This window comes from Lonchura striata, chromosome 1A, assembly GCF_050655825.1.
Source record: "Lonchura striata isolate lonStrDom1 chromosome 1A, ASM5065582v1, whole genome shotgun sequence".
In the NCBI taxonomy this organism is placed as follows: domain Eukaryota; kingdom Metazoa; phylum Chordata; class Aves; order Passeriformes; family Estrildidae; genus Lonchura; species Lonchura striata.
In genome coordinates, this window is record NC_140741.1 from 75,005,001 (window position 1) to 75,024,108 (window position 19,108).

The 19,108-nt window shown below is 47.1% G+C and overlaps 1 protein-coding gene across 7 annotated transcripts; it reads right to left on the minus strand.

Annotated features, from left to right (window-relative positions):
- Window positions 1–1,788: 1,788 nt before the first annotated feature.
- TUBAL3 (tubulin alpha like 3) lies at window positions 1,789–19,019 on the minus strand. Of its 7 annotated transcripts, none has more exons than XM_085568774.1 (7): window positions 18,848–19,019; window positions 17,988–18,229; window positions 15,704–15,755; window positions 13,705–13,763; window positions 7,118–7,361; window positions 5,879–6,027; window positions 1,789–3,137 (listed from the first exon to the last, which is right to left on the minus strand). In XM_085568774.1, the coding sequence occupies exons 4-7, from the start codon at window positions 13,705–13,707 to the stop codon at window positions 2,154–2,156; spliced, it is 1,380 nt and encodes a 459-aa protein (XP_085424900.1). In that variant the 5' UTR covers window positions 13,708–13,763; window positions 15,704–15,755; window positions 17,988–18,229; window positions 18,848–19,019; the 3' UTR covers window positions 1,789–2,153. The 7 variants fall into 7 exon arrangements, with proteins under 7 accessions (XP_085424900.1, XP_085424901.1, XP_085424902.1 ...); XM_085568775.1 differs by having other exon boundaries at window positions 17,954–18,229; XM_085568776.1 differs by lacking the exon at window positions 17,988–18,229.
- Between the last annotated feature and the right edge of the window lie 89 nt (window positions 19,020–19,108).

Sequence of the window (19,108 nt, forward strand, 5' to 3'; positions counted from 1 at the left end):
CCAAAATCTCTGGGGTTTTCCCAAAATCTCTGGGGTTTTCCCCAAAATCCGTGGGCTTTTCCCCAAAATCTCTTGGGTTTTCCCCAAAATCTCTGGGGTTTTCCCCAAATCCGTGGGGTTTTCCCCAAAATCTCTGGGGTTTTCCCCAAAATCCGTGGGGTTTTCCCAAAATCCGTGGGGTTTTCCCCAAATCCGTGGGGTTTTCCCCAAAATCTCTGGGGTTTTCCCCAAAATCTCTGGGGTTTTCCCCAAATCCGTGGGGTTTTCCCCAAAATCTCTGGGGTTTTCCCCAAAATCCGTGGGGTTTTCCCCAAAATCTCTGGGGTTTTCCCAAAAATCTGTAGGGTTTTCCCTAAAATCTCTGGGGTTTTCCTCAAAATCTCTGGGGTTTTCCCCAAAATCTCTGGGGTTTTCCCCAAAATCTCTGGGGTTTTCCCCAAAATCTCTGGGGTTTTCCCCAAATCCGTGGGGTTTTCCCCAAAATCCGTGGGGTTTTCCTCAAAATCTCTGGGGTTTTCCCCAAAGTCCGTGGGGTTTTCCCCAAAATCCGTGGGGTTTTCCCAAAATCTCTGGGGTTTTCCCCAAAATCTCTGGGGTTTTCCCCAAAATCCGTGGGGTTTTCCCAAAAACCTGTGGGGTTTTCCCCAAAACCTGTGGGGTTTTCCCCAAAATCCGTGGGCTTTTCCCCAAAATCTCTTGGGTTTTCCCCAAAATCTCTGGGGTTTTCCCAGAATCTCTGGGGTTTTCCCCAAAATCCGTGGGGTTTTCCCCAAAATCTGTGGGTTTTTCCTCAAAATCTTTGGTTTTTCCCAAAAACCTGTGGGGTTTTCCCCAAAATCCTTCTCCTCTCCTTTCCAAAGCGACTCCGCCCATGGGACGGCTCCAATCCCTTTCCCTGTCCCCATTCCCAGCTGGATTTGGAATCTTCTCAGGGACAGTCTGGGATGGTGGCTTTGGGACCTGGACCTTCTCAGGGGCCACCAAAGAGTTTTGGGATCCTTCCACCTGCTGTCCCAAAGATCAAACACATCTCCCCTCTTTCCCTGTCCCCATTCCCAGCTGGATTTGGAATTTTCTCAGGGAGAATCTGGGATGGGGATTTTGGGGTGAAAATCTTTGGGGTGGCTCAATGGACCTGGACCTTCTCAGAGGCCACCTCCAACCCGGTCCTTTTAAGGCCACCAAAGAGTTTTGGGATCCTTCCACCTCCTGTCCCAAAGATCAAACACATCTCCCCTCTTTCCCTGTCCCCATTCCCAGCTGGATTTGGAATTTTCTCAGGGAGAATCTGGGATGGTGGCTTTGAGGGTGACTCAAGGGATCTGGACCTTCCCAGAGGCCACCTCCAACCCGGTCCTTTTAAGGCCACCAAAGAGTTTTGGGATCCTTCCACCTGCTGTCCCAAAGATCAGAGCTCCCCTCTGCTCTCCCCATTCCTGGCTGGATTTCCCCGCTTTGGGAATATTTCCCAAATCCTCAGCACTCCCCCAAACCACCAGGATTTGCTCAGGCAACACCTGAGCTCCACCGAAGGCGGCGAGGAGGCCAAAAAGTGCTCCTCAATGACTGAGAGCTGATCCCCCAATCCCAGCCATGGAATTCCCGGAGCAGCCGCCAGCTCCAGACAGAAATTCCCTCAGGATGTAGGACACTTCCCCCAGAGCACTCATGAGGGTGGATGACTCTCAGAGCACACCCTGAGCAGCATCTCCTCTTCTCCTCGGGACATCTGGGAGCGAGAACCTCGCCGTGAAACGCCCCTGGGGGAATCCAAGGAATTCTGAGCCAAAAAAAAACCCCTCTTTATTCATATCCAAAAAAGCCGTTTGCACAGACGCTTACAGGTGCGTTTCAAATTCCAAAGTGCTTTAAAGAACAAGGAGGAAGAGTTTTGCCACGGCAGCCAAAGCAGGCGGCTTGCAGCGTTCCCTGGATTCGGAACCGGGATCTCCTGGCTAGGCGGGACGTCAGGCCTAGGTTAGGCCTGGCTCAGCGTCGCTCGTCGGTCAACAGCAGCGGGATAAAGCTCAAGACACCCAGGCTGCAGAGGAGCTCTGCCAGCCCAAACCACGCAAGCAGGGGAGGTTTAAACATCAAAGCCGGCCGGCGCTCCGGCACCTCCGGAACACGAGCGTGCGTCCACGCCCAGCCCCTCAACACTCATCCTCATCCCCCTCATCCTCCTCCCCGTCCGCCGAGTCCCGTCCCACCTCCTCGTAATCCTTCTCCAGGGCCGCCAGGTCCTCCCTGGCCTCGGAGAACTCGCCCTCCTCCATGCCCTCCCCCACGTACCAGTGCACGAAGGCGCGCTTGGCGTACATCAGGTCAAACTTGTGGTCCAGGCGGGCCCAGGCCTCGGCGATGGCCGTGGTGTTGCTCAGCATGCAGACGGCGCGCTGCACCTTGGCCAGGTCGCCGCCGGGCACCACCGTGGGCGGCTGGTAGTTGATGCCCACCTTGAAACCCGTGGGGCACCAGTCCACGAACTGGATGGAGCGGCGCGTCTTGATGGCGGCGATGGCGGCGTTGACGTCCTTGGGCACCACGTCGCCGCGGTAGAGCAGGCAGCACGCCATGTACTTGCCGCGCCGCGGGTCGCACTTGACCATCTGGTTGGAGAAGTCGAAGCAGGCGTTGGTGATCTCCGGCACGGAGAGCTGCTCGTGGTAGGCCTTCTCGGCCGAGACGATGGGCGCGTAGGTGGTGAGCGGGAAGTGGATGCGCGGGTAGGGCACCAGGTTGGTCTGGAACTCGATGAGGTCCACGTTGAGGGCGCCGTTGAAGCGCAGCGAGGCCGTGACCGAGGACACGATCTGCCCGATGAGCCGGTTGAGGTTGGTGTAGGTGGGGCGCTCGATGTCCAGGTTGCGGTGGCAGATGTCGTAGATGGCCTCGTTGTCCACCATGAAGGAGCAGTCCGAGTGCTCCAGCGTGGTGTGGGTGGTCAGGATGGAGTTGTAGGGCTCCACCACGGCCGTGGACACCTGCGGGGCCGGGTACACCGAGAATTCCAGCTTGGATTTCTTGCTGTACTCCACGGAGAGCCGCTCCATGAGGAGCGAGGTGAAGCCGGAGCCGGTGCCTCCTCCGAAGCTGTGGAACACCAGGAAGCCTTGGAGTCCACTGCACTGGTCAGCCTGCAGCAGAACATGGGACATTTATCCCGAAAACCATCCCGAGAATATTGGATATTTATCCCTGCAAGGACTGGGATAACTATCCCAAGAAAATGGGTATTTATCCCTGTAAGGACTGGGATAACTATCCCAAGAAAATGGGTATTTATCCCTGCAAGGACTGGGATAACTATCCCAAAATAAATGGATATTTTTCCCTTTAAGGACTGGGATAACTATCCCCAAAAGAAATGGATATTTATCCCTGTAAGGACTGGGATAACTATCCCAAGAAAATGGATATTTATCCCTGTAAGGACTGGGATAACTATCCCAAGAAAATGGATATTGTTCCCCTTTACAGGCTGGGAAAACTATTTCCAAGAAAAGGGATACTTTTCCCTGTAAGGACTGGGATAACTATCCCAAGAAAATGGATATTTTTCCCTTTAAGAACTGGGATAACTATCCCAAAAGAAATGGATATTTATCCATTTAAGGATTGGGATAACTATCCCCAAAGAAACGGACATTTATCCATTTAAGGACTGGGATAACTATCCCAAAAGAAATGGATGTTTTTCCCTTTAAGGATTGGGATAACTATCCCAAAAGAAATGGATGTTTTTCCCTTTAAGGACTGGGATAACTATCCCAAAAGAAATGGATGTTTTTCCCTTTAAGGACAGGGATAACTATCCCAAAATAAATGGATAATTATCCATTTAAGGACTGGGATAACTATCCCCAAAATAAATTGATATTTATCCATTTAAGGACTGGGATGACTATCCCCAAAATAAATGGATATTTATCCACTTAAGGACTAGGATAATTATCCTTAAAAGAAATGGATATTTTTCCCTTTAAGGACTGGGATAACTATCTCCAAAAGAAATGGATATTTATCCCTGTAAGGACTGGGATAACTATTCCAAAAGAAATGGACATTTATCCCTGTAAGGACTGGGATGACTATTCCCAAAAGAAATGGACATTTATCTATTTAAGGACTGGGATAACTATCCCAAAATAAATGGATATTTTTCCCTTTAAGGACTGGGATAACTATCCCCAAAAAATGGATATTTATCCACTTAAGGACTGGGATAACTATCCCCAAAATAAATTGAAATTTATCCATTTAAGGACTGGGATAACTATCCCCAAAATAAATGGACATTTATCCATTTAAGGATTGGGATAACTATCCCCAAAATAAATGGATATTTATCCTTTTAAGGACTGGGATAACTACCCCAAAATAAATTGATATTTTTCCCTGTAAGGACTGGGATGACTACTCCCAAAGAAATGGACATTTATCTATTTAAGGACTGGGATAACTATCCCAAAAGAAATGGATGTTTTTCCCTTTAAGGACTGGGATAACTATCCCAAAAGAAATGGATGTTTTTCCCTTTAAGGACTGGGATAACTATCCCAAAATAAATGGATAATTATCCATTTAAGGACTGGGATGACTATTCCCAAAAGAAATGGACATTTATCTATTTAAGGACTGGAATGATTATCCCCAAAAAATGGATATTTATCCACTTAAGGACTGGGATAACTATCCCCAAAATAAATTGATATTTATCCATTTAAGGACTGGGATAACTATCCCCAAAATAAATGGACATTTATCCATTTAAGGATTGGGATAACTATCCCCAAAATAAATGGATATTTATCCTTTTAAGGACTGGGATAACTACCCCAAAATAAATTGATATTTTTCCCTGTAAGGACTGGGATGACTATTCCCAAAGAAATGGACATTTATCTATTTAAGGACTGGGATAACTATCCCAAAATAAATGGATATTTTTCCCTTTAAGGACTGGGATAACTATCCCCAAAAGAAATGGATATTTATCCACTTAAGGATTAGGATAACTATCCCAAAATAAATGGATATTTATCCTTTTAAGGACTGGGATAACTATCCTCAAAGAAATGGATATTTATCCCTATAAGGACTGGGATAACTATCCCAAAATAAATGGATATTTTTCTCTTTAAGGACTGGGATAACTATTTCAGGAAAATGGATATTTATCCCTATAAGGACTGGAATGACTATCCCAAACTAAATGGATATTTGTCTTTGTAAGGACTGGGATAACCATCCTCAAAGAAATGGGTATTTATCCCTGTAAGGACTGGAATGACTATCCCAAAATAAATGGATATTTATCCCTGTAAGAACTGGAATGACTATCCCAAAATAAATGGATATTTATCCCTGTAAGGACTGTGATAACTATCCCAAACTAAATGGATATTTGTCTCTGTAAGGACTGGGATAACTATCCCAAAATAAATGGGTATTTATCCCTATAAGGACTGGGATGACTATCCCAAAATAAATGGATATTTATCCATTTGAGGATTGGGATGACTATCCCAAACTAAATGGATATTTGTCTCTGTAAGGACTGGGATAACCATCCTCAAAGAAATGGATATTTATCCCTGTAAGGACTGGAATGACTATCCCAAAATAAATGGATATTTATCCATTTAAGGACGGATGCCTATCCCAAATAACACAGCACAAAATTCTTCTTGGAGCACTCCCCGAGCACCTTGAGCCCGGTTTTAACGCGTCAATCCTCTGCTTTTAGGGCCAACACACAAACCCAGAGGGTTCCCCGAGCCCCAAACCAAATCCCAACAGCAGCACCAACCACCTCCCCCAGCGATAGTTTTTAATTTAAGGTGTTTTTTTTGATTTTCAGACCCCTGCCCCTCACCATTTTGCGGATCCTGCTGAGCACGGTGTCGATGATCTCCTTGCCGATGGTGTAGTGGCCCCGGGCGTAGTTGTTGGCCGCGTCCTCCTTGCCACTGATGAGCTGCTCCGGGTGGAAGAGCCCGTGGTAGGTCCCAGTCCTGATCTCATCTGCACCAGGAGGAGAAATCAGCCAGAGCAGAGCACCAGGGAACGTTCTGGGAGAAGCTGATGGAGCAAAACCCGTGGGATGTCCAGCAGCAGGTCGTGGCACGGTTAGGGAAGAGTTGTGGGAATAACGGAATGGGGAGGAATAAACTCCCACCAGAACTCCATCCTCACCCTACACCTAGCCTGAAATCCTAAATTTATCTGGGTTATTGAGCGAGGACACCCCAATTCCAGCGTTTTTGTGGGATTGGTTACCACAGGCAGCTTGGAGGAGAAGTCTGGGAGCTCCACCTCCATCCCTCCGTCTCTTCCACCTTCTCCAGCAGGGAAGGGACACGGACAAAGCTCCTCCAGCGTTGGCATTTCCACCTGACCCAGTCCAGAGGGTTTTTAGATCCACTCCATCCCAACGCTGGGCACATCCCATAATCTCCTGGCTCGCTCATTAAGTTCTGCACTGAACACCTTAATGAGGCGTCTAAAAATTAAGCAGAACCCAAACAAAAGCCTGCAACCCTTTAATTAGGACTAATGAGTCACATCCCAGATGGAAAGATAGGAGGAGGAGCCTGGAGGGCAGGAGCAGGTGGTTGGATTTGGAGTCGTTTCCCAAATAAATCCTTCTTCATTCCCAGGAAGACATCTCAAATGGAGGTGCCACACAAACAAACACCCAGAGATCCCCGAGGGAGCTGGAAGGGGAAGTGGGAATCTTTTGGGATCCATCAGGTTGGAAAAGATCTCCAAGAGATCAAGGTGGCCAAGGAGGACAGCCAGGTCCGGATGTGCCACATCTGGCCGTGGGATGGTGGAATTCCAGCCAGGAGCAGCAAGGCTGGCAAATCCAGGATATTTTCCACCTGCTGAAGGTCCCAAAAGGAGGGAACCAACTCAGCGACAACCACGGAAGCGTAAATTCCCTCTGGAAGTGGGAATTTACTTGGAATCCCTTTGGAGGCGTAAATTCCATCTGCTTCCAATGGCCGGGGACATTTAACCGGAGCAGAGGAGCGGGAGCAACGGGAACCCATGGAAAAAAAAAGTTGGGAATTCCGGATGAAGAGGGATGAGGGAGAAATCCTGGTTTTACCAATGACAGTGGGCTCCAGGTCGATGAACACGGCCCGGGGCACGTGCTTGCCAGACGCCGTCTCGCAGAAGAAGGTCTCGAAGGAGGAATCCACCTGCTCGGAGCTGGGATCCATGGATTTCACCTGCTTGGAGCCGGGAATGGTCCCGTCGGCCCGGATGCCGTGCTCCAGGCAGTAGAGCTCCCAGCAGGCATTGCCCATCTGCACCCCGGCCTGCCCGATGTGGATGGAGATGCACTCCCTCTGGAAAAGGAAAATGGGAATTTTATACAGCCCGAGGGTGGAAATGCACTCCCTCTGGAAAAGGGAAAATGGGAATTTTACACAGCCCGAGGGTGGAAATGCACTCCCTCTGGAAAAGGAAAAATGGGAATTTTACACATCCTGTGCATGGAAATGCACTCCCTCTGGAAAAGGGAATTTTACACATCCTGAGGGTGGAAATGCACTCCCTCTGGAAAAGGGGAAATGGGAATTTTACACAGCCCGAGGGTGGAAATGCACTCCCTCTGGATAAGGGAAAATGGGAATGTTACACAGCCCGAGGGTGGAAATGCACTCCCTCTGGAAAAGGGAAAATGGGAATGTTACACAGCCCGAGGGTGGAAATGCACTCCCTCTGGAAAAGGGAATTGCACACATCCTGTGGGTGGAAATGCACTCCCTCTGGAAAAGGGAAAATGGGAATTTTACACAGCCCGAGGGTGGAAATGCACTCCCTCTGGAAAAGGGAAATGGGAATTTTACACATCCCATGGGTGGAAATGCACTCCCTCTGGAAAAGGAAAATGGGAATTTTATACAGCCCGAGGGTGGAAATGCACTCCCTCTGGAAAAGGGAAAATGGGAATGTTACACAGCCCGAGGGTGGAAATGCACTCCCTCTGGAAAAGGGAAAATGGGAATTTTACACATCCTGTGCATGGAAATGCACTCCCTCTGGAAAAGGAAATGGGAATTTTACACATCCTGTGCATGGAAATGCACTCCCTCTGGAAAAGGAAAATGGGAATTTTACACGTCCCGAGGGTGGAAATGCACTCCCTCTGGAAAAGGGAAAATGGGAATTTTACACAGCCCGAGGGTGGAAATGCACTCCCTCTGGAAAAGGGAAAATGGGAATTTTACACAGCCCGAGGGTGGAAATGCACTCCCTCTGGAAAAGGAAAAATGGGAATTTTACACAGCCCGAGGGTGGAAATGCACTCCCTCTGGAAAAGGGAAATGGGAATTTTACACAGCCTGAGGGTGGAAATGCACTCCCTCTGGAAAAGGGAATTTTACACATCCTGTGGGTGGAAATGCGCTCCCTCTGGAAAAGGGAAAATGGGAATTTTACACATCCTGTGCATGGAGATGCACTCCCTCTGGAAAAGGGAAAATGGGAATTTTACACATCCCGTGGGTGGAAATGCACTCCCTCTGGAAAAGGGAAATGGGAATTTCACACATCCCGTGGATGGGGAGTGGATGGAAATCACTCCGTTCTCAAAAAGGGAAATGGGAATTTTACACATCCCGAGGGTGGAAATGCACTCCCTCTGGAAAAGGGAAATGGGAATTTCACACATCCCGTGGATGGGGAGTGGATGGAAATCACTCCGTCTCAAAAAGGGAAATGGGAATTTTATACAACCCATAAATGGAAATGCACTCCCTCTGGAAAAGGGAAATGGGAATTGCACACATCCCGTGGGTGGAAATGCACTCCCTCTGGAAAAGGGAAATGGGAATTTTACACATCCCGTGGGTGGAAATGCACTCCCTCTGGAAAAGGGAAATGGGAATTTCACACATCCCGTGGATGGGGAGTTCCAGCCCCATGGGAGTTCCAGCAGGAGCGGAGCCGGGATCAACCCGGGATCTCCTGGGAAAGGCTCCCCAGCCGGGGAAGGAGGGAGGAAGGAGCTGCTGGCTCCTCAGGTCCTCTGCTGATCCCTCACATCCCGATGGGACACCAGCACCACGCTCCTCACCCCGGAAAAAAGAGCTCAGGGAGAAGCCAAGCTTGGAAATCCTGAGCCAAGCTGGAGAAAACAGGGATGGAGAAAACAGGGATGGAGCAAACAGGGATGGAGAAAACAGGGATGGCCCCGGGCAGAGCCTGGATCCATCCAGGTCATCTCCAGCGGGACTCCGGGGAAGCTCCCGGAGGCTCCCTGGGCACTTCCCTGGATAATTGGCACCCGCTGCTGCCAGCACGCCGGGATCAAAGGCACGGCGCAGCCTCCTGCCCCAGATTCCAGCCGGGAATGCCAAGGGATGGCTGGGAAAGGGAGCTGATCCAGCCGGGAAGGGCCAGCAGGGCGGCGGATCCCGTTGTTTGTGGCGTTAGCCACGGGCAGCCTGGCCCAGGTCTCGCCTCCTCTCACCTGTGGGGGCTGCACAGGTAAACCCGGATTAGAGGGGGAGCAGCAGATCCCAAAACTCCAGGGAAGTGCACCGACTCCCAAAGTGCCCAGGAGGCTCCACAGGATTCCAGCCGGACATCCCGGGGCACCGACCACTCGTGGCAGGGAAAGGATCCAAGGAAACTTTTCCGCCTCATTCCTCAGGCGTGGATGTGCTGAGATTTTCCCATCCCTCAAGCAGCTCCAGAGGCCACCAGGGCCAGGATAGAGCAAGGCAGGACGGGATCATTCCTGGGAAACCGACCCCGAGCTGCCCAAACACCCCCAGATCCCGGCGTGGGACGAGCGCCCCGCTTCCGCGGGGTGTGGAAGCCGCTGGGATCAGGGATTGCTGGGATCGGAGGCTGCTGGGATTGAGGATTGTCGGGAGAAGGAGCTGCGGGGATCCCATTCCCGCTGGGATGAGGGAATGTTGGGATCAGGAGCTGCCAGCATCGGGGGATCAGGGATTGTTGGGAAATGGAACCGCTGGCATCAGGGACTGGAGCGAAGCCATTCCCACTGGGATCAGGGATGGGGAGATCCCATTCCTGCTGGGATCTGGGATTGTTGGGGAAAAAAGAGTTGCTGGGATCCCATTCCTGCCGGGATCAGGGATTGGAGTGCTCCCATTCCTGCTGGGATCAGGAGCTACTGGGATCTGGGATTGTGATGATCCCATTCCTGCTGGGATCAGGAGCTACTGGGATCTGGGATTGTGATGATCCCATTCCTGCTGGGATCAGAGATTGGGGCGATCCCATTCCTGCTGGGATCAGGGATTGTCAGGAAAAGGAGCAGCTGGGATCAGGGATTGTCATGATCCCAATTCCTGCTGGAATCAAGGACTGTCAGGAAAATGAACTGCTGGGATCCCATTCCTGCCAGGATCAGAGATTGGGGCGATCCCATTCCTGCTGGGATCAGGGATTGTTGGAAAAAGAGTTGCTGGGATCCCATTCCTGCCAGGATCAGGGATTGTCAGGAAAAGGAACTGCTGGGATCAGGGATTGCTGGGATCAGGAGTTACTGGGATCAGGGATGAGGGTGAACCCATTCCCGCCGGGATCAGGGATTGTGATGATCCCATTCCTGCCAGGATCAGGGGCCAGGGCTTGTCAGGAAAAGAAGCAGCTGGGATCAGGAATCAGGGTGATCCCATTCCCACTGAGATCAGGGATTCTGATAATCCCATTCCTGCCGGGATCAGGAATCGGGGTGATCCCATTCCTGCCGGGATCAGGGATCAGGGTGATCCCATTCCTGCCGGGATCAGGGATTAGGGTGACCCATTCCCGCCAAGATCAGGGATTAGGGTGATCCCATTCCCACTGAGATCAGGGATTCTGATAATCCCATTCCTGCCGGGATCAGGGATCGGGGTGATCCCATTCCCGCTGAGATCAGGGATCAGGGTGATCCCATTCCTGCCGGGATCAGGGATCAGGGTGATCCCATTCCCGCTGAGATCAGGGATTCTGATGATCCCATTCCTGCTGGGATCAGGGATCAGGGTGATCCCATTCCTGCCAGGATCAGGGATTCTGATGATCCCATTCCTGCCAGGATCAGGGATCAGGGTGATCCCATTCCCACTGAGATCAGGGATTAGGGTGATCCCATTCCTGCCGGGATCAGGGATCAGGGTGATCCCATTCCCCCGTCCCAGCTGCCATCTGCGCTCTGTGGGAATGCGGCTGCCCCGGCCCAGCCCCGCCAGCAGCGTGCTTGGGATAGTTCCCATCCCATCCCAGAACTTCCTGGGACAGCTGCTCCCATCCCAAATCCCATCCCAGAACTTCCTGGGACAGCTGCTCCCATCCCAAACCCCATCCCAGAACTTCCTGGGACAGCTGCTCCCATCCCAAACCCCATCCCAGAACTTCCTGGGACAGCTGCTCCCATCCCAAATCCCATCCCAGAACTTCCCGGGACAGCTGCTCCCATCCCAAATCCCATCCCAGAACTTCCCGGGACAGCTGCTCCCATCCCAGAACTTCCCGGGACAGCTGCTCCCATCCCAAACCCCATCCCAGAACTTCCCGGGACAGCTGCTCCCATCCCAAATCCCATTCCCAGAACTTCCTGGGACAGCTGCTCCCATCCCAGAACTTCCTGGGACAGCTGCTCCCATCCCAAACCCCATCCCAGAACTTCCCGGGACAGCTGCTCCCATCCCAAATCCCATTCCCAGAACTTCCTGGGACAGCTGCTCCCATCCCAAATCCCATCCCAGAACTTCCTGGCCAGCTGCTCCCATCCCAAATCCCATCCCAGAACTTCCCGGGACAGCTGCTCCCATCCCAAATCCCATCCCAGAACTTCCTGGGACAGCTGCTCCACTTCCAAACCCCATCCCAGAACTTCCTGGGACAGCTGCTCCCATCCCAGAACTTCCTGGGACAGCTGCTCCCATCCCAAACCCCATCCCAGCTCCCATCCCAAACCCCATCCCAGAACTTCCCGGGACAGCTGCTCCCATCCCAAACCCCATCCCAAAACTTCCTGGGACAGCTGCTCCCATCCCAAACCCCATTCCTGCTCCTCTCCCAAATCCCATCCCTGCCCTATTCCCAAATCCCATCCCTGCCCCACTCCCAAATCCCATCCCTGCCCCATTCCCAAATCCCATCCCTGCCCCAATCCCAAATCCCATCCCTGCCCTATTCCCAAATCCCATCCCTGCCCCATTCCCAAATCCCATCCCTGCCCCAATCCCAAATCCCATTCCTGCTCCTCTCCCAAATCCCATCCCTGCCCCAATCCCAAATCCCATCCCTGCCCTATTCCCAAACCCCATCCCTGCCCCATTCCCAAACCCCATCCCTGCCCCATTCCCAAATCCCATCCCTGCCCCAATCCCAAATCCCATCCCTGCCCTATTCCCAAATCCCATCCCTGCCCCAATCCCAAATCCCATCCCTGCCCTATTCCCAAACCCCATCCCTGCCCCAATCCCAAATCCCATCCCTGCCCCATTCCCAAATCCCATCCCTGCCCTATTCCCAAATCCCATCCCTGCCCCATTCCCAAATCCCATCCCAGCACCTGCTGCCCTGCCAGCACTGGAATCTGCAGCCAGGAGAACAAAGGAAATAAAAAAAAATGAAATTAAAAACCTGGGAGCTGCTGGAAGGAAAAAAAGCCCAGCAGCTTATTGGAGCTTTTCCCCTCCTCTTAAATATTCCAGAGGATTTTTTTTTTGGGATCTTCCCAAAATTTGCATCCAGCTGAAGTGCCTTTTACAGACTCTGGCTATTGTTGTCCAGCTGATTTTCCCACTGGGAACACCATGGAAATATTTAAAACTTTTAGAGCCGGGCCAGACGAAAGGAAAAGTTCAAAGCCAAATCCCTGGGAGCCACTTTTGAAGTTTTCTCCCATTTGCAATCGGATTTTTTCCCAACAAGTTGCTCCTTTGCATCCACAAAAAAAAAAAAAAAAGAAAAAAAAAGTTCCAGTTGGGATCCTCTCTCCCAAAAAGTTTCAGCTGGAGCAGACAGAAATAATCAGGATTGAAGATTTTTAATTTATTTATTTTTTTTTTTAATCCCCAGCTCAATCCAGTTTTGCAGCTGCAAACGTTTTGGGGCAGGGATTCCATGAAAAAACTGACATGGAAAAGGTGGAATTTGATCCATTTCTGATAATCCCAAGGGTTTAGAGCAGACAAAGGCAACATGGCAGCTCATTCCTAAAGAAAAAAAAAAAAAATCCAAAAAAACTAAAAGTTGGGCTTGTCGCAGCACATTGGGAGTGTTACAATTTCAGGCAGCAGGATGAAAAATTTCCATTTTAATCCATAATTTAATTGAGGGAAAAAAAAAAAAAAAAAAAAACAAACACGCTGGCGCGACACAGACGCACAAAAATAAAAATAAAATTTATATTAAAAAAAAATTTGAAAATCCCAACTTTTTTTTTTTTTTTGGAAAACTTTCCAAGCCTCCAGAGCCGCAGGGAAAAGCACCGAGGGGCCACTCCAAGAATTCCAAGCACATCCCTCACTTTTCCCTTATAAGGAGCAAACCCCGAATCAATTAGCCAGGAATTAATGAGCAATTCCAGCTGGGAATTAAAAATCCCTCCCGGGAGAAAAGAGGAGGAAAAAAGGGAATTTCGAGCTCAGAAGCCTTGAGGAAGGAGGGGAAAAAAGTGGGAAAAAAGTGGAAAAAATTGGAATTTAATTCTCTTACCATGGTGAGGCTGGGGAAGATCCGAGCAAAGCAGCTGCTGCCTCTGCCTCTCCCTGCAACTTTATATCCCAGGAAATCCTGACTCCACCTGGATTTAAGGAAGTTTCTCCAAGCTTAAAGGAGCAGAGCTCCTTTTCCTCCCATCCCAAATAAAAATCAGGATTCAATCCTGCCCAGCTCGCAAGATTTCCCCGATTAAAGGCGGTGTCATGGGAGTTTGTTGCTTTTTTTTTTTTAAATTAAATTTAAATTAAATTAAAATTAAATTAAAATTAAATTTAAATTAAATTAAAATTAAATTAAAATTAAAATAAGATTTAAATTAAATTTAATTAAATTTAATTTAAAAATAAATTAAGATTTTTATTTTATTTTATTTTTAAGGGTTTTGCTTGAAAAGAGGGACTCAAAAGTTGATATTTAAGCGTGAGGCTGGTTAAAAAAAAAAAAAAGAAGGAAAATTTTTGTGTGTTCCCACATAATTCACTTTATCCGGCGGGAACAACGTAACTCACAGCACTGACAACGATATCCTTAATTTTGATGATTTTTGGACAAAATCCCGCCAATTTTTGGGGTGTTTCCCCCCATTTTATCCATGATTTCATGGGAATTTAATGGGATTTGCACCTCTGGGATGCTCAGCCCCTCTGGATTTCTTCAGGATTTTTCCCTTCCCGCCAAAGATTGGGAATTTTGGCCCCATTCCTGTGGGATTTCTGCTGATTTTCCCCTAAAATTCCCTCATTTACCTCCTGATCTGCCATTCAAAATTCCCAAATTTCCTTTGCTCCATTCCCAAATCCCAGCTCTGGATTGGGGGAGACAAGAATATCCCAAATGGGATCAGGAGCAGGAATTTTTTCCCCTTTTTTCAGCTTTTTTGGGATTTTCTCACCAGCTCCAGTTTGGAATTCCCAATAAAAAACCCAAATTAGAGCAAAATTCCTGGATTTGGAGCAGGGAATGGGATTTGAGCCTTGGGAATGGGAAGAGAATTTGGAGTTTGGAGCGGGAACGTGAAGATTTTGGGAATTTTTATCCTTGGATGTATCCCGAATTTCCCTGATTTTAGGGGTTTCATCACTAAATCGCCTTTTTGGGCAATGCCAAACCCAAAATTTGGGTTTTTTTGGGAAATGTGAAGAGGGAATTTCTGGAGCTGGTGGTGGCAGAGAGAAATTTCCTGGGATTTCAGCTTTTCCGGAGAAAAAAAGAGGAATTTCAGTGGTTTCCTCACTAAATTATGGGGTTTTTTCCCCAAAAAAAGCGTTGGGTTTTTTTTGAAATGTGAAGGAAAAAAATGAGGAATTTCAATGGGACAAATGAGGAATTTTTTGGGAAATGTGAAGGAAAAAATGAGGAATTTCAGTAGGAAAAATGAGGAATTTTTTTGGAAATCTGAAGGGAAAAAAATGAGGAATTTCAGTGGTTTCCTCACTAAATTACGGGGTTTTTGGTAACTTCCCCAAAAAAAAACTTGGGATTTTTTTGGGAAATGTGAAGGAAAAAAATGAGGAATTTTTGGGGAAATGTGAAGGAAAAAATAAGGAATTTTTTGGGAAATGTGAAGGAAAAAAATGAGGAATTTCAGTGGAAAAAAATGAGGTATTTTTTGGGAAATATGAAGGAAAAAATGAGGAATTTTTTGGGAAATGTGAAGGGAAAAATGAGGAAATTCAGTGCTTTCCTCACTAAATTAGGGGGTTTTTTTGGTTTTTTTTTTTTTTTTGGTAACTCCAGACCCAAATTTTTTTTGTTTTTTTGGGGGAAATGGGAAGGAAAAATGGAATTTGTGGTGGTGGCAGAGAGAAACTTCCCGGGATTTCAGCTCCAGGCTGGATTGAGCAGGGAGGATTTTTACAGCCACAGCTCAGAGCTCAAAAATCCCAAAAATCCCAAATCCCTCCCAAATCTCCCCAGTGCTGCCCCGGGGCAAAATCCCAAATCCCAAAGGATTCCCAAAATATCCCGGAGGTGAAGTTTGGGCAGCACTCACCAGAAGGTGCAGCCCGGGCACTTGGGTTTGCTTCAAAATTAAGATTTCAGCCCTGGAAAGAGAGAAAATATTTCATTTTATTTAAATTTTTTATTTCTTCTATTTTCAGGGAAGAGAAAATATTTCATTTTACTTAAATTTCTTATTTATTCTCTTCAATTTTCAGGGAACAGAAAATATTTCATTTTATTTTAATTTCTTATTTATTCCATTTTATTTTCAGGGAAGAGAAAATGTTTCATTTTATTTTAATTTTTTATTTATTCCCCTTTATTTTCAGGGAAGAGAAAATATTTCATTTTATTTATTTTTTTTATTTATTCCCTTTTATTTTCAGGGAAGAGAAAATATTTCATTTTATTTAAATTTTTTATTTATCCCATTTTATTTTCAGGGAAGAGAAAATATTTCATTTTATTTAAATTTCTTATTTATTCCCCTTTATATTCAGGGAACAGAAAATATTTCATTTAACGTTCTTTTTTTTAATTTATTTTGGTTTTTTTAAATAGGAAAAAGTTGAATCCCAGAGATCTTCAACCTCTGCTTTTCCATCTGCACTTCCCAAGGAAATTCACTTTTTGATGCAACCAATCCTTTGGACATCCAATTATTTTGCTGAAAATTGTTGATTTTTTTCTCTTTTTTTTTTTTTTCTGATTTTTTTTCTGATTTTTTGCTGATTTTCTTCTGATATTTTTTCTGGGTTTTTTGCTGGGTTTTGCAAATTTTTGCTCTTTTTTTCTGATATTTTTGCTGATATTTTGCTGATTTTTCTGCCGATTTTCTGCTGAATTTTTGCTGATATTTTGCTGGGTTTTGCTAATTTTTGCTCTTTTTTCTGATATTTTTGTTGGTATTTTTCTGGGTTTTTTTGCTTATTTTTTGCTGGGTTTTGCAAATTTTTGCTCATTTTCTTCTGATATTTTTGTGATTTTTTTGTGATTTTTTTTTTTGCTGATTTTCTGCCAAATTTTTGTTGATTTTCTTCTGATACTTTTGCTGAATTTTGCTGGGCTTTGCAAATTTTTGCTCTTTTTTCCTGATATTTTTGCTGGGATTTTGCTGATTTTTTCCCCAATATTTTTGCTGAATTTGGATTATTTTTTTACCGATTTTTGCCCTGATTTTTTACAAATTTTCAAATTATTTTTCCTGATTTTTTTGGCTCTGATGGGAAAGGATTCCCAAATTCCACATTTTCATGGGAAAGGATTCCCAAATTCCACATTTTCATCAGAAAGGATTGCCAAATTCCACATTTTCATGGGAAAGGATTCCCAAATTCCACACTCTGATGGGAAAGGATTCCCAAATTCCACATTTTCATCAGAAAGGATTGCCAAATTCCACAATTCATGGGAAAGGATTCCCAAATTCCAAATTTTCATGGGAAAGGATTCCCAAATTCCACATTTTCATGGGAAAGGCAGCACAACTTTGCTGGAGAGTTTTGGTCATCTTAAGTCTGGAATTTAAAAGAAAAAGTAAAATTAATTCCCTTTTTTTTTGGTTTTTTTTGGCATCATTTCCATGCCGAGTCTGAGGATGCTTTTTCCCAAAAAAAAAAGGAGAAATTCCTTCTAAATTCCTTCAAATCCTCGCTCTCACAATTCTTTTTGTGCAGCTTTTTGTCAGCCCCTCCTTCCACTTCAGCAGCTGAACTCGTGGGTTTTGCATCTCTGAAGGATCCGTTTGTTTGATTTTGATTTTTTATAATTTTTATTTTGACTTAAATCCAGCCAACAAAGTGAAATGCTTTGTGCACACGTGGGTTGTTTTTTTTTTTAATGGGTTTTGTGGGTTTCAAAGAATTTTGTCTGAGTTGAGCTCACCCTGATGAACCTGATGGAGTCTCAAAGGCTCTTCCAGCACTGGAGTTGTTAAAATGAGATTTTCTGCCAAATCTGCCTGCTCCAAAGGCAATTTTTGCATTCCAGAGGAAATATTCCCAATTTATAAATAGGGAAAAGCCACTCCCGTTTATAGGGATGGTTTGGGATAAACCTGATTGAGTTTAAAAAGGCTCTTCCAGCACTGGAGTTGTTAAAATGAGATTTTCTGCCAAATCTGTCTGCTCCAAAGGCAATTTTTGCATTCCAGAGGAAATATTCCCAATTTATAAGCAGGGAAAATCCACCCCCATTTATAGGGATGGTTTGGGGTGTCACCACCATGAGGTGACCCCTCCTCATCCCTGCGACTTTGCAGAGGGAAAAGGTTGGAATGGAGGAAAATTCCAAATCTCACCAACGTGGGACAGATTTCTAGATGCTGAGAGTACCTGAGAGTATCCAAAAATTCTCCCAGAGGCGACTGAGGTAAATTTTTGGGATTCAAGCTCTGAGGATTCACCTGCTGATGATGGGCTGAAAATCCCAATCCTGCTGGGATTTCTGTGCCTTCCTGCTGCTCCAACACCTCATTTCCTTGAGTTTTTCCAAGAGAAAAGGCAGGATCAGGCTGGGTGTGTCCACCCTGGGGATATTTTCAGCAAACTGATGGCTTGATGGAGCAGGGGCTGGACTAAAGAATAAATTAGGGATTAATTAAAGGATCTCCTCCATGGATCCACCTTGGGCAGCACCAGAGCCCAGCCAGGGCTGCACCCAAATGAACCAAAATGGTCCCAAAATGAACCCAAATGAACCAAAATGGTCCCAAAATGAACCCAAATGACCAAAAATGGTCCAAAGACCAAAAATGGTCCAAAATGAACCCAAATGAACCAAAATGGTCCCAAAATGAACCCAGGATGAACCAAAATGGTCCCAAAATGCCCCCAAAAATGAACCTAAATGGTCCCAAGATGAACCCAAATGAACCAAAATGGTCCCAAAATGAACCCAAATGACCCAAAATGACCCCAAAATGAACCTAAATGGACCCAAAATGGCCCCAAAATGAACCAAAATGGTCCCAAAATGAACCCAAATGACCCCAAATGGCCCCACAATGAACCCAAATGACCCCAAATGGCCCCAAAATGCACGAGCGCATGTTTTGTGTCCCCATCCCCTCATGTGAAGCTCAGACCCACGCACCAAACCAGCACAGAATGTCAAAAACAGAAAAGCCAAACCTGAGGCACCAGAAAGGAAGATTAAAATTGGAAGTGGCTGCTCAGGACAGCGATGGACTCACCATGCCTGGAGATGTTTCCGGAACGCCAGGACGCGGCACTCAGCGCTCGGAACAAAGCGCTGCTCGGCCTCAGGATGGGCTCCACGTTCCCCGAGGTGTCTCCGCCCTCAGCAGCGCCGCCATTCCCGGCAATGGCGGGACGCGTGCCTCAGTTTCCCCTCAGCGCCGGGGCGCGCTCCGCCAGGGGGCGCCGCGCCCGCCGCCCTCTGGCCACGCCCCCCGCCGCTCCTGATTGGCCGCCAACGCCAACGCCGCCATTTT

Coding starts and splice junctions, on each gene's coding strand:
- TUBAL3 (XM_085568776.1), bottom strand. Junction 6,028..7,117: donor CCTGGAGCCCACTGTCATTG/GTAAAACCAGGA, acceptor CTCCTGGTGCAG/ATGAGATCAGGACTGGGACC. Junction 3,138..5,878: donor TCAGCAGGATCCGCAAAATG/GTGAGGGGCAGG, acceptor GTTCTGCTGCAG/GCTGACCAGTGCAGTGGACT.